The sequence below is a fragment of the Triticum urartu genome, chromosome 7A, assembly GCF_056163025.1.
Source record: "Triticum urartu cultivar PI428250 chromosome 7A, HENAU_Tu73, whole genome shotgun sequence".
Taxonomy (NCBI): Eukaryota; Viridiplantae; Streptophyta; class Magnoliopsida; order Poales; family Poaceae; genus Triticum; species Triticum urartu.
Genome location: NC_141879.1, coordinates 699086746 through 699100990, shown reverse-complemented (window position 1 = coordinate 699100990; position 14245 = coordinate 699086746). Strand labels below are relative to the sequence as shown.

Sequence of the window (14245 nt, the reverse complement as noted above, 5' to 3'; positions counted from 1 at the left end):
CCGGAGTAGTAATTGAAAATTCTTCAGGATACATTAGCCCCTAAGTGCCAAACATCTTTGCTTGCAAAGTGCTTGGGACTTAACACTATTTACCGTAATCTTGAGTGTTATCTGGTGCAATGTAGGTCATGATAAGTCAATTTGAATCGGAAATTGTTGACCTGAAGAACCGCGTGGTAGCCTAGGAGACTGAAACTCAAAAGGCTAACTCCAAATTTGAATTCAGCGTCTCTGAACAAGAGAAGCTGAAGCAAAATTTTGAATCGAAGAAGAAAATTTGGGCTGATGAAAAGGCCGCACTGGTGACCCGGGCCGAGACAGGAGAGGCATCGCTGGCGAAAGCAACGGCCGAACTGTCCGACTTAAAGCGCTAGATATCTCGAATGGTCTCAGCAATCTTTGGTGAGTGACTTACTCAAATCTTAAATACTGCAAAACTCCTTGAATAACCATTTCGGTTGTTTCCTCTGACTTACCTTATGCTTAATAACGCAGGCCCCAGGAGCACAAATCTCAAGAAGAACATGGTGATCAAGCTAAAGGCGGTTTATACTCTGGTGGAACAGCTCTACACTGGGTCACAACGTGCCCTGGCCGTTGTGTCTTTATCAAATGATGTTCCCTATCTCCTGCAAGATGTGCTGAAGCGGCTTGCTGTGCTACCTCAGCGAATCCAAGAGTTAAGACGAGCATCTGCAAGAGCCAGAGCTATAGCCGCATTGAGCCGGGCCAAGGCGTGGCTTCCAGAACTAGACCCTGCTGATATTGCTCTTGGGTATCCAAGTTTAAAGGAAGATGGCACCGTGTTTAATGATAAATATTTCACCGCCTGTGTGAAAGATATACGTCCGGTGGCTACTCTTATTGGGAATGACACTGACCTCTCCAAGTGTCAGCCGGGTTATGACAAGGAGAATCGGAGAATCCCCATGCCGCATTATGACGATGTCAGCCTGATCCCTCCAACCCGTAAGCACACCTTTGCTCCTGAAGTCGACCCAACCGGTTTAATAGATGATGAAGCTGAGTTTGAGGCCTTGAGTGGCATTGACTGGGCCTCATCATCCTTCCAGGACAAAGCAGCCGGCGGAGAGGCGGAGAAGGATAACCCGGAGGCTTCAAATCAACCCCAAGAGTAGATTATCAGGCGCCACCTGCTTATGTAGTTGTAGAAAAACAATGCCGCATCATTCAGACTCGGGGAGTCTTGTAGTAGAGTAAAAAATACCTTGAGTTTTGCTATGCCTTTGCGTATGCTTATGGCCTTTAGTACTTGCATAAGCTGTCGTCACTATATACTTTATATGAATCTGTTATGCCCTTTGCAGAAATACCTTGCATTGCCCTGTAATGCTTACAGCTGTTTTTCCGGCTTATATAAACCAACCCCTGAGGGTAAACTTAACTCCTGAAAATTGGCACATACAAGTTCACCTGGTTCTTAACAACCTGATGTAACTAATATTAATTCTGGAAGATTGTAATGTATTCCATTGTACCTTCAAGAGGGTCACAAGATATCTAATGTTGGCACTTGTAAGATATGATGAACAAAATTCAAGGGTTTCTGATTCGAATACGAGCAGTGACCCGTTCCAAAGGGGTTGAGCTAAGATTCGGATACGATCTGTTAGCCCCCAGTGGCTGTGGCGATGCCGATCAAGTGGGTATCGACAGCTATGTTCTCTTTGGTTCGAATATGACCTATGTTTGAACAGGAAGCCCCCAAGTGACCATAAGAGTTGTTTAATGACGCTAATTCGAATACGATCCACGTCAGACCCAAAAGGAGTTAAGCTATGATTCAGATATGATCAAGAAGCCCCCAAGTGGGTTTGGCAGTATGCCGATCAAGTGGGTATCGACAGCTATGTTCTCTTTGGTTCGAATACGACCTATGTTTGAACAGGAAGCCCCCAAGTGATCACGGCTAGATTCAGATATGATCATAAACTGGACCAAAGGAAAGCCGGATTCAGATATGATCCGCTTCTCCTTGGTCATCTCCACCACCTGACAAGGAAAACACATAAACCTTTTTGAGAGTGGAAAAAAGGACAGAGGTCCTGCTTTATTGCTTTATATAATATACATAGTATAAGTATATACACATCAGAGCCGACGGCTCAAGTATAATAAGGCTAAAGATGAGCGATATTCCACGGCCGACGGGTCTCCTCCTCCGACTTACGTGAGTCTTTGTGTTCCCGAACGTTGATAAGGTAGTATGATCCATTGTTCAGATTCTTGCTGACCACAAAGGGTCCTTCCCAAGGAGGGGATAGCTTGTGCAAGTTAGATTGATCCTGGATGAGGTAGCGGCGCAGGTCTTGCTGGTAAATCGCCGAGCGGGCTATTGCCAAGTCTCGCTCTTCATCCAACAGGTCAAGTGCATCTTGCCGAGCTTTTTCATTGTCTTCCTCAACATAAGCCGCCACACGGGGTGAATCGTGACGGATGTCACTTGGCAGGACCGCCTCTGCTCCATACACCATAAAGAAAGGCGTGTAACCCGTAGATCTGTTAGGTGTAGTATTAATGCTCCAGAGTACAGAAGGTAACTCCTTCACCCAACAACCCGGCGTCCGCTGTAAGGGGACCAAGAGCCGGGGCTTGATACCCTTCAAGATTTCTTGATTGACACGTTCTGCTTGACCATTTGATTGAGGGTGAGCTACAGTTGAAACGTCAAGACGGATATGCTCTTGTTGACAGAACTCTTCCATAGCTCCTTTGGAAAGGTTAGTACCATTATCAGTTATGATGCTGTGTGGAAAACCAAAGCGAAAAATCACCATTTTCATAAACTGGACTGCTGTGGCTGCATTACACTTACTGACTGGCTCCGCCTCCATCCACTTTGTAAACTTGTCAACCTCCACCAAGAGGTGAGTCTTTTTATCCTTAGATCTTTTGAAAGGCCCGACCATATCAAGCCCCCAGACTACAAATGGCCAGATAATTGGAATCATCCTCAATTCTTGAGTCGGCACATGGGCTCGTCGTGAGAATTTCTGACATCCGTCACATTTACTGACCAGGTCTTCCGCATCAGCATGAGCCGTCAGCCAATAAAACCCATGACGAAAAGCTTTGGTCACAAGAGATTTTGAGCCGGCGTGATGACCACAATCACCTTCATGAATCTCACGAAGGATCTCCTAACCCTCTGCAGGTGGCACGCAACGTTGAATCGCTCCAGTGACGCTGTAATGATGTAACTCGCCATTGACAATTGTCATGGACTTGGACCGCCGGACGATTTGTCTTGCCAAGGTCTCGTCTTCAGGCAACTCTCCCCGGGTCATGTAAGCCAAATAAGGCACTGTCCAATCCGGGGTAACGTGGATAGCCGCCACCAGCTGTGCCTCCGGGTCTGGTATTGCCAGATCTTCTTCTATAGGTAACTTAACAGAAGGATTATACAAAACATCAAAAGGTGTTAGGCGGCACCGGCTTACGCTGAGACCCCAGCCGGCTTAAGGCATCTGCCGCCTCATTCTTCCTTCGATCAATGTGTTCCACTATGTAACCCTTGAAATATCCAGCCACAGCATCGACTTCACGACGGTAAGCCACCATGAGGGGATCTTTAGAGTCCCACTTGCCTGACACCTGTTGAGCCACAAGGTCTGAGTCTCCTAAGCATCTTACCTGGCTCAAGTTCATCTCTTTGGCCATCCGGAGACCATGGAGCAGGGCCTCGTACTCAGCTGCATTGTTAGTGCAAGGAAACATAAGCCGGAGCACATAACAAAATTTTCACCTCGAGGAGAAGTTAATACAACTCCAGCCCCCGAGCCTTCCAACTGTCTGGATCCATCAAAGTGAATAATCCAATAAGTGTTATCGAGCTTCTCCTCAGGTGCCTGTAGCTCTGTCCAGTCGTTGATGAAATCCACCAAAGCTTGAGACTTAATGGCAGTACGCGGTACGTACTTCAGACCATGAGGCCCGAGCTCGATGGCCCATTTGGCGACTCGTCCTGTAGCCTCTCTGTTCTGAATAATGTCTCCCAAGAGGGCAGAACTTACCACAGTGATAGGGTGACCTTGGAAGTATTGCTTCAGCTTCCGGCTTGCCATGAACACCCCGTAAACAAGTTTCTGCCAATGAGGATATATTTGTTTTGACTCGATGAGTATTTCACTGACATAATAAACCGGCCGTTGAACCGGATGTTCCTTACCAGCCTCCTTGCGTTCTACCACAATTGCCACACTGACGGCTCGTGAATTAGCAGCCACATATAATAGCAAAGGCTCTTTGTCAATGGGATCCGCAAGAACTGGCGGCTCAGATAACTGCCTCTTCAAATCCTCAAAAGCAGCATTAGCAGCATCACTCCAGACAAAGGTGTCTGCCTTCTTCATCAATTGGTATAGCGGTAGGGCCTTCTCACCTAACCGGCTTATGAACCAGCTTAAAGCGGCAACACGACCCGCCAATCACTGAACATCATTAATACATGCCGGTTTAGCCAAAGAAGTGATTGCCTTAATCTTCTCCGGATTAGCCTCGATGCCCCTGTTTGAGACCAAGAATCCCAAAAGCTTGCCTGCAGGCACACCAAATACACACTTCTCCGGGTTAAGCATCATTTTGTAAACCCGGAGATTGTCAAAGGTTTCTCTGAGATCAGATATCAAGGTTTCCGCCTCTCTGGATTTCACTACTATGTCATCCACATAAGCATGAACATTGCGCCCAATCTGATTGTGGAGACAATTCTGTACACACCGTTGATAAGTTGCCTGGGCACTCTTGAGCCCAAAAGGCATAGACACATAGCAGAAGGCTCCAAACGGGGTGATGAAAGCCGTCTTCTCCTGGTCCTTAACTGCCATCTTGATCTGATGATAACCAGAATAAGCATCCAAAAAGCCCAAACGCGCACAACCTGCCGTAGCATCAATGATTTGATCAATACGGGGGAGAGCAAAAGGATCAGCCGGACAAGCCTTATTTAAGTCCGTGTAATCTACACACATCCGCCAGGTGCCGTTTTTCTTGAGTACGAGCACCGGGTTAGCCAACCACTCCGGGTGAAAAACTTCGACAATAAACCCAGCCGCCAAGAGCCGGGCGACCTCTTCTCCTATAGCTTTTCGTCCCTCTTCATTGAATCGCCGCAGAAACTGCCTGACCGGCTTATACTTTGGATCAATATTAAGAGTGTGCTCAGCGAGTCCTCTCGGTACACCTGGCATGTCAGAAGGTTTCCATGCAAAGATGTCCCCGTTCTCACGGATGAACTCGATGAGCGCGCTTTCCTATTTAGGATCCAAGTTGGCACTGATGCTGAATTGCTTAGATGAATCGCCCGGAGTAAAATTAACAAGCTTAGTCTCTGCAGCTGATTTAAACTTCATGGCCGGTTCATGCTCCGTAGTCAGCTTCTTGAGAGAAGTCATATCCGCCGGGTCAATGTTATCTTAATAAAATTTGAGCTCCTCTGCTGCACAGACAGACTCGGCGTAAGCGCATCACCTTCTTCACACTCCAGGGCCACCTTTCGGCTTCCATGCACAGTGATAGTACCCTTGTAACCCGGCATCTTGAGCTGTAGATAAACATAACACGGTCGTGCCATGAACTTGGTATAGGCCGGCGGCCCGAACAAAGCTTGATATGGACTCTTGATTTTGACCACTTCAAAAGTTAACTTTTCTGCCCTAAAATCATGCTCGTCTCCGAAGGCCACCTCTAGCTCAATCTTACCCACAGGATACGCCGACTTACCGGGCACCACTCCATGGAAGACGGTGTTGGAAGTCTTTAAATTCTTGTCAGTTAAGCCCATGCGCCGAAAGGTCTCGTAATAGAGGATATTGATGCTGCTACCTCCATCCATGAGCACCTTAGTAAATTTATACCCACCAACCTGCGGTGCCACCACTAGGGCCAGTTGACCCGGATTATCAACCCGGGGAGGGTGATCCTCCCTGCTTCAGACAATAGGCTGTTCCGACCACCTCAAGTAACGAGGGATAGCCGGTTCAACAGAATTCACAGCCCTCTTATGAACTTTCTGATCACGTTTACACAAACTTGTGGTGAATACGTGATACTGCCCACTGTTTAACTGTTTTGGATGGCTCTGATAACCTGACTGCTGCTGCTGCTGACCTCCTTGACCAGACTACTGTTGATTATAACCACCCTGGTTTCCCTGAAAACCGGATCTTGAACCACCGCCCGGGCCATGAAAGCCACCGGCTCCTGAGCCGCCGCTTGTGCCTTGATTGCCATCAAACGTATTAGAATTCTTGAAAGCTTTCATGATCGCGCAATCCTTCCATAAATGAGTCGCTGGTCGTTCCCGGGTGCCGTGTTTCGGGCAGGGCTCATTGAGTAGTTGCTCAAGTGACGGTCCTGACCCACCAAACCGGGGTGGCTTCCCTTTGCGCTTCTGATTGTTACCCTGTGTATTGGCCACAAATTCCGGGTTACCGTCCGCCTTACGCTTATTGCCTCCTTGACTTGCCGGGTTATGCTGCTGACCCTTTCCATTACCGTTCTTCTTTCCCTTCCCCGTCTTTTCATCATCAGACGCGGGATCCTTGGTACTATCAGAATCAGCATACTTGACTAAAGCCACCATCAGCATCCCCATATCGTTGCAATCACGCTTAAGGCGCCCCAGCTTCTGTCTTAGAGGCTCAAAGCGGCAATTCTTCTCCAGCATGAGAACTGCTGAGCCGGCATCCATCATGTCAGACGAATGTATTATATCTTTGACCCGGCGCACCCAATGAGTCGTAGATTCACCTTCTTCCTGCTTACAATTTGTCAGATCCACAATTGACATAGACTGCTTGCAAGTATCCTTGAAGTTCTGGATGAAACGGGCCTTTAGCTCCGCCCATGAACTAATGGAGTTGGGTGGCAAACCCTTTAACCAAGAACGGGCCGTTCCGTCCAACATCATGGTGAAATATTTAGTCATCGCTTCATCACTAACCTCCAGTAGCTCCATAGCCATCTCGTAACTTTCAATCCACGCCCCAGGCTGTAAATCGGCCGTGTAATTCGGCACCTTCCGAGGTCCCTTGAAATCCTTGGGCAGACGTACATTACGTAGAACCGGTACCAGACAAGGAACTCCTCCGGTTCTAGTAGCAACTCCCGCCTCAAGGGAAGTCGTCGGGTAAGCTGGTGAGTTCTGTTGGGCTGCTAGCTGAGCCGCCAGCTGAGCTGCCCGCTCGTCCTCCTGACGTATCCGATCCTGAACCGGGTTATACCCGCCGAGCTGGTTCCGGCGCTGAGCGTTACTTGACAAGGCCTCTGACTCCATGTGTCTACTGTAACACGGGCTCCGGTTTTGACGAGGAGGGGCTAACCAGGGCGGAGGAGTCGAGTGAATCCTATCCCGGCTGTAGGAGTAGGTCTCTTGCTGAGCCAGGGCTGTTTGGACAAGTTCTCTGATCTTCCGGGTTTCCACCACTGTCGGATCATCCCCATCTACTGGGAGAGCTGCCGAACGTGCTGATGCTGCGATTAAGTTCTCCATGGGGTTGGAGCAGTGACCCGGTGGTATTGGTACGTAATTGGGCGGTGCCATATTGCCGTGAGGAGATGCCATCCCCTGAGGCTGGACTGGACCTCCCGCTCCGGATGTAATAAGCTGATTCGCACCTGGCGGGTTACTTGGGCCGGCCCCGGGTGTAGCGAAGAGATTCCGAGGATCATAATTCTGAGGTAAACAGGACTAAGTTTTCTGATGTCTCCTCCTCATTACCTCATTAGATGTGTTTAAGCTCAACGTGAGCTACAAGGCCTCTGCCTGAAGTTGCTGCGCCCGTACGTCCAAAGTCGCCCACTTTGTTGCTAATCTAGCGTCCTCAGCTGCTAAGGTTTCCTTGACCCGGGCGATCTCGTCGCGAACCTCTGCCACCTCTGTCTCATGCTCAGATTGGTTCGCAGGGATGACTGTAACAGTTAACAAAGCCGTAAGCTTATCCATGCGATCCATCAACCCCTGAGCCGGTGAGCGCACAGGGCCTCCTGCCCCGGCTGCTCCTAACCCGGACGTTATCTCCGCTGAGGCCGTAGAATTTTGGACGGGTTGAGTACCAGCCATGAAGACTCCTGCCCAGTTTGGCGACTCTGAGGGGTTCGGAATAGTGCTGCCATCGGAACAGCCCCCAAGCACACCATCTTGAACTTGATACAGCGAATCTGTTGAGCCGGCGGACGAATCACCGTCAGAGAGGACAACCGGCTCACCATCACCTTCAGATCCTTCAGGAAGTTCACCTCCATGGATGCAACCCACAAAGGCACGCTTCACGATGGGTTGAGCTCGGGAGGGTTTCACACGCTGAGCCGTCTCGACAAGGTCGGTGCAGCTGTCCGACTCAGGGCCCGGCTCACCAATCCGGCCGATGAAGATGTGAATTCCGCCAAAGGGGACCCGGTAGCCATACTCAATTGAACCGGCGTCGGGGCCCCAGCCTTCGTCGTCGATGTAGATCTTGCCGCGACGACTCTTGGTCATCCGGCCAACTACGTATCCCTTGAGCCCTTCGAAGCTGCCCTTCAAGAACTCAAATCCACCGTGCGCTGGCCCCACGGTGGGCGCCAACTGTCGTGGAATTGTCACGGCAGATGTCCTCTTGCAAGGACTTGATCATGGAGCCATCGCAACTAGGAAGCTTAAAGGGGTTAATCAGGACAAAAGACACGCGAGGTTTATACTAGTTCAGCCCCTTACGGTGAAGGAAGGCCTACGTCTAGTTGGGTTGGAATTGCTTGAGGTTTCGATGACCACAGAGCGAGATACGCTATGCCCGGTTCTCGATCTCTTATTTCTTCTCTCTCTAAGCCGCCAGCGGGTCGTCCCCTTATATACACGGGTTGACGCCCCACGGCTTACAGAGTCCCGGCCGGCTCATAAACAGTGTCCGGCTCGGTGACTAGTTATTTCTACCTTACAATACAAGTCGCGCCCTCATGGCGGTTTATCACCATGGGCCATAAATCGTCTGTGGGCCACTAGACCCTTTACTGAACCGCCATCTTCACGTCTTGGTCTTGGGCTTCAGATGGGCTTCTCTTTGCGTAACCTGGCCCCTCCTGGGCGGCTTACGTAAATAGTTATATCCCCAACATAGGGCGTCAGGGATGCCCAGTCAAAGGCAAGGAGATGAAGTCATTAGCCGAGAGGCTTAGTTACCGTGATGGCGTCGAGCTCGGCTAATGTCGAGGCACCGCCAACGGCGGGCGTGCAAGTGACGGAGGGGCTGCTTGCTGCCGAGGTGCCGGCCGGCGTATTCTTCCCACACCCGGGTGCATTAAGCTCCAATGCCGGCGCCGACGCCGGAGACACCAATACCGCCTCCGCCGGAGACACCAATGGCGCCGCCGGCACATTGTGTGAGTTGCTTCCTGTGAAGCTGGGAATCGGGGGCGACCCCTGTTGGCCGCCTGCAATCCACGCCTGCAGCCCTCAAGCAAGGTAGGCATAATGGCGGTGACCATCGCTCCCAGTTGCTCTCGCACTTTCTCTTCGACTATCTCCGGAATCCGCGCCACTTGTGCCTTGAGTTCTTGAACCTCACGCTCCTGGCTTTCCGAGCCGGTCTTTCTCTCCTTTCACCCAGCGGTATAGTATTCCGACCATTTCGTGGACAAGCCTTTGCCGGCCACACGACTAGCTGACGTCGGCTTACTAAGCTTATCCTTGTGTTTCATTACGTTCAATGCCCTATTTACAATGGTGTCCCAAGGGGAGCTCTAAGACAACCCCGCGCTACTGCTTTCAGTTTCCTGCGGAAGGAACGTGAACCCATTTAGAAATTTGGCTTCATTAATTAGAATGCAGCCATATGGAGCTAATTACGCGGGGGTATTCCTTACCAGAACAAGCTCAAGCGCCTTGGTCTTCGGATCCGTGGTAAGCTCCTTTGTTACCGGGTCAATCTTGTACCGGGCCCTGACATAGTTCCTGGTCTGCTTGTCACGGTATTTATCGAAGAGGGGCGGTAGGCCTTGCTCGGCACGCTCCGCGTCCTCCTTGTCCCATATAGGTCCCACCACTCTGTAACCGCCAGGACCGAGTTTGTGGACCCCTGAGTTCAAGTCCCGCATATCTTTCCCCCACTGACTTGATTCCGCGGTTGCATTGCTCTTGCACTTGATCTTGAACTCCAGGTAGTCAGCTTCGCTGATCGAAGGATTTGTCTCCTTGATCTTCTCATAACTATCACCTTTTTCAATCCTTCTCTTCACCGCGGCTCTCCAAGTAGCCAGGGCCGTGCTCATCTTCGTGAGGGCGGCACTGTTCACTTTATTCCCTGAGAGAGCGTGTGTTTGCGAAGTCACCGGGGAACTTGTATTGTTCATGCAGCTTTGTGAAGAGGAGGTTGCGCAAATTCCCTCGGACACGATGCCTTAGGTTCTCGGTGTTGATTGAGACGGTGCTCCGGAGAATGCACCCGAGCTGTCCCGCGTACCCCTTGACTAATTCTTTGGGCGCTGTTGGCTGTCCACTGGAGGACACTTCAGTAAATTCCTCCTTGACAGTGTCGTGCATGTTCGGGCGCCGGTCCTTCCGTTGCCTTTTCGGTTCGCTGCCATCTGTGCGTGCGCTGCCATCATCAGTGGTGGCATCCTCGGCGGCACCATCAGTGGTGTCATCCCCGACGCCACTAGGGGTTGTGTAGTCAGGATCGGTGTCTTCCGCGGCATCCTCATAGCGGTGAGGTTCTTCCTCCATCTCCTGAGACAGCTCCCAGAATGCCTTGCCCGAACCGCCGGCCTCATCGTTGTGGGCCATGTTTTGCTCTAAATAGGAAAAAAGTTTGGTCAAAAAGTTGGTTATTGTCAAGGAACAATATCTCTAAGTTGACCAAATAACCTAATTCTCGAGGAATGTCACCAAAAATTTGGTTATTTTCAAGGAACAATTGAGAGATGTTTGTGATATTGCCTAGGTATTTTGGGATGGAACCTTTTATTGGGATGGAACCTAAGACAGTAGCTTCCTTGCAACCCACAAAAGACAAAGGAAAAGGGGTGAAAAGGGGGAGATGGTTAGCTTTGATGAGCATGCAGCATCTTCCTAACCCCCTTCTTCTTGTCTCCTCTCACTATCTCTCTCACACAGATGGTAAGCAAGGGTGTCTGAGTGTCTCCAAAGCCACAACTCCTCTAAGTTCTCAAGATAACCTAGTTGTCGAGGGATGTGTCTAGAAAGTTGGTTGATGTCAAGATACATGCTGATTAATTTTTGTTTCGGTTGAGAATCGGGCACCTTCTAGGTCAAGAAAATTGGGCATGACCTTTGCTAATTTTCTTGACCTAGGAGTGCCCCATTCTCAACCGAAACGGAAATTAATCAACATTTTAGGAGAAAGGGGTCATTTCAGAAGATCACAAGAGCATCACAAGTTGACAAAATTCCCAAGTAGTACAGCAGCAGCATCACAAGTAGTACAGCAGTAGCAGCATCACAAGTAGTACAGCAGCAGCAGTGAATACAGTTTTTATAGCATGTACAAAGTGACAGAAACACAATCTGCTGGGCTCAGTTCTCACACAAGTCAGCTGCCACATTTTCCTTGTGAAGACAGTTTCCTCACACAAGTCAGCTGCCACAAATAATAGTGTTTTGTATTGTGTACTATTGGCAGTAAGATTTCATGCGTTGGGAGAACAATTACTGATGTGGTTGCGTGAAGAGTAAATACTAATAGTGATTTCTACAATTAGTGTTCTAGGAGGAAAATAATTATTTGCACTGGAGTAAATAATTATTTGCACTGGAGTAAATAATTTAAACAAATACTGATGGAGTAATTTGATTCAGGAGTATAGTGTAGTGCAGTGTACTGGAGTAATTTGATTCAAGTGATATTTACTAACTTGGTACAGTGGTATTGCTAGACTTTCACCGTAGCATTAAGCAAATTAAGCAAATGTACTCCAAGCAAATTAAGCAAATGTACTCCAAGTTAAATGTACTCCAAGCAAATTAAGCAAATTCAGTAAAAACTCCCACTGCTACTGCATCTTTACCAACCAAATTCAGTAATAGAGCTACTCCATTTTACTCCAAATTCAATATGCAAAATAAACAGTAATCCATATAGCTGCTTCATACTCCAAATTCTGTATGCTGCTACACCAAATTCAGTTTGCACATTTAACAGTAACAGTACTTCAATGGAGTACAACTGTCAGTACCCAACCAAATGTAGTGGCGTCTTGAGTTTACCTCTTGTCAATGATATCTATAACAGCTTTGAAACAACACGAGCTGCTACTGTCTGTGTTACGGAGGCAGTGCTTGAGATACCTGCACCTATGAAACAAAAAAACAAAATTAAGTTAGGCAGAATAGAAATCAAACATAGCATCAGCTGCACTGAAACAACAATGCTTAATCTACTACAAAGTACAAACTCTACTCAGGGGGCACAAATAACTCTCCAGGTCAATCAACATTTAATATATTCAGAGATTCAGTGCATATATGATTTCCCAAAACTAGGTGCACCTTTCTATTATTAACACAACCTAAACCGTCGTCAAACAACACCATGATGACTATATTAGATGGAAGGTATTGGTTTCGAAAGGGATCACCTCATAGTAACCAGACAGAGGGGCATGATCTGGAGCACTCTAACCAAAAGGAAACCCCCCAAAAAACTCCTAGGCATCTCAACATACAAAGGAGCACTAGCAAAAAATTTGTAACAAGATGGCAAGCAGAAAACAGGAACAGATATAACAGAGGCGAAACATATAAAATTTCCACATGATATTGTTTCCAGTAGTTTGCAAACTCTGAAAATTTTGCAGCTATGGACAGCTAACTTGAAGGTGTGAATTTGACTAATGACATGAAGCAACAGAGAAAGAGAAGCCAGCGCAGCATTTCACTAACTAAATCAACCAATGACCAGAAGAAGCATATCTAAGTTGCATTAAAATACATGGATTTCTTACTAACAAAAGAACAAAGTCAGCAGGTAAAAACAAGAGTAATTAACTATCCTATATGAATCAAAGTTTGGCATGAAAGCAGATCATACTGGTACATATCGGTGGAAAATGAGACATCATTTTTTCCGGTTTTCATGATCTTCCATAGAAGTCAGAAACGCAAATATATTCATGGACTTCCATTTTCAGGGATCTTCTCTAAGGAACAACAACATCAACATATCAAGGTTCAGGAATAAAATTATATGTTTCATAGGAGTCAGCAATGAAAAAACTAGCATGTAATGGGCATACTAAAGACAACCTACATCCATTTAGCCAAAGACAATAAAAATTCAGAACAGTGTGCCCACCATTTTGGATTTAGGCACGACAAAATTGTCGACGGAAGCCATTGTCCTCAAAATCCAAAATATATAGACCAATCTTTATTTCCCAGATTTGCTGCTTAGCAGAATTGCAGGAAGGGAAGATCAATTGTACCTTGCTAACTTGCTAGGGCAGGTCGGCAGCGATGGTGTGGACCACGGGCGCCCTGCAGGTTGGAGGCGAGCCGGCAAGGGGAGGGGACCGTCCAGCCGGCCGCGCCGTGATGGGAGCGGGCTAGCTCGCGGTCGATGGTGCAGCGCGACAGAGGCGGAGGGCTTGAGCAGCTCGCGGTCGATGGTGCAGCGCGACGGAGGCGGAGGGCTTGAGCAGCTCGCGGTCGATGGTGCAGCGCGATGGAGGCGGAGGGCTTGAGCAGCTCGCGGTCGATGGTGCTGAGGATGCGCACCGCCCCACCGGTGGCTGGATTGGCTGCGGCTCGCGCTCGAGGGCAGGGGCGGCTAGGGTTCGTGGGGAGGGCAGGGGGCGACGGCGGCGAGGCTTTTTGGGCTCTGCTCACTACTGGGCCGGGGAGGGCGAGGGGAGCGGGCGCGGGCGGATGGCGGCGGTGGGGCGGGTGCGGGGCTCGTCGGGTGCGGGGGTCGTCGGCGGCGGTGGAGCGGGCGCGGGGGGCGAGGGGATCTGGCGAGGGAGGGTTAGTGAGATGGACAGCACACACGTACATACAGAGGGGGGAAAGGTTAGTAATGGCGCACCTTCTAAGGGTGCGCCATAAACACAGTGATAGCAATGGCGCACCTTTCACTGGTGCGCCATTACTAACTTTTTTTTGGATTTTTAGTTGCATCTAATATTTTTTTTAAAAACGATGATCAAATTTGAAAACATTTATGAATATGAAAAAATATCATCAAATTTGTTATTTGAAAATATTTATGAATATGAAAAAATATCATCAAATTTT

The 14245-nt window shown here is 48.7% G+C and overlaps 1 protein-coding gene across 1 annotated transcript; it reads right to left on the bottom strand.

The window, feature by feature from the left end:
- Positions 1 to 896: 896 nt before the first annotated feature.
- Positions 897 to 13997, bottom strand: LOC125541676 (uncharacterized). The gene is made up of 2 exons (XM_087531389.1): positions 13438 to 13997; positions 897 to 12307 (listed from the first exon to the last, which is right to left on the bottom strand). Exon 2 carries the CDS (start codon positions 7583 to 7585, stop codon positions 6143 to 6145), a length of 1443 nt encoding a protein of 480 aa, XP_087387515.1. The 5' UTR covers positions 7586 to 12307; positions 13438 to 13997; the 3' UTR covers positions 897 to 6142.
- Between the last annotated feature and the right edge of the window lie 248 nt (positions 13998 to 14245).

Bases quoted from the DNA above. Each gene is read 5' to 3' on its own strand.
- LOC125541676 (XM_087531389.1), bottom strand. From the start codon at position 7,585: ATGGCATCTCCTCACGGCAATATGGCACCGCCCAATTACGTACCAATA.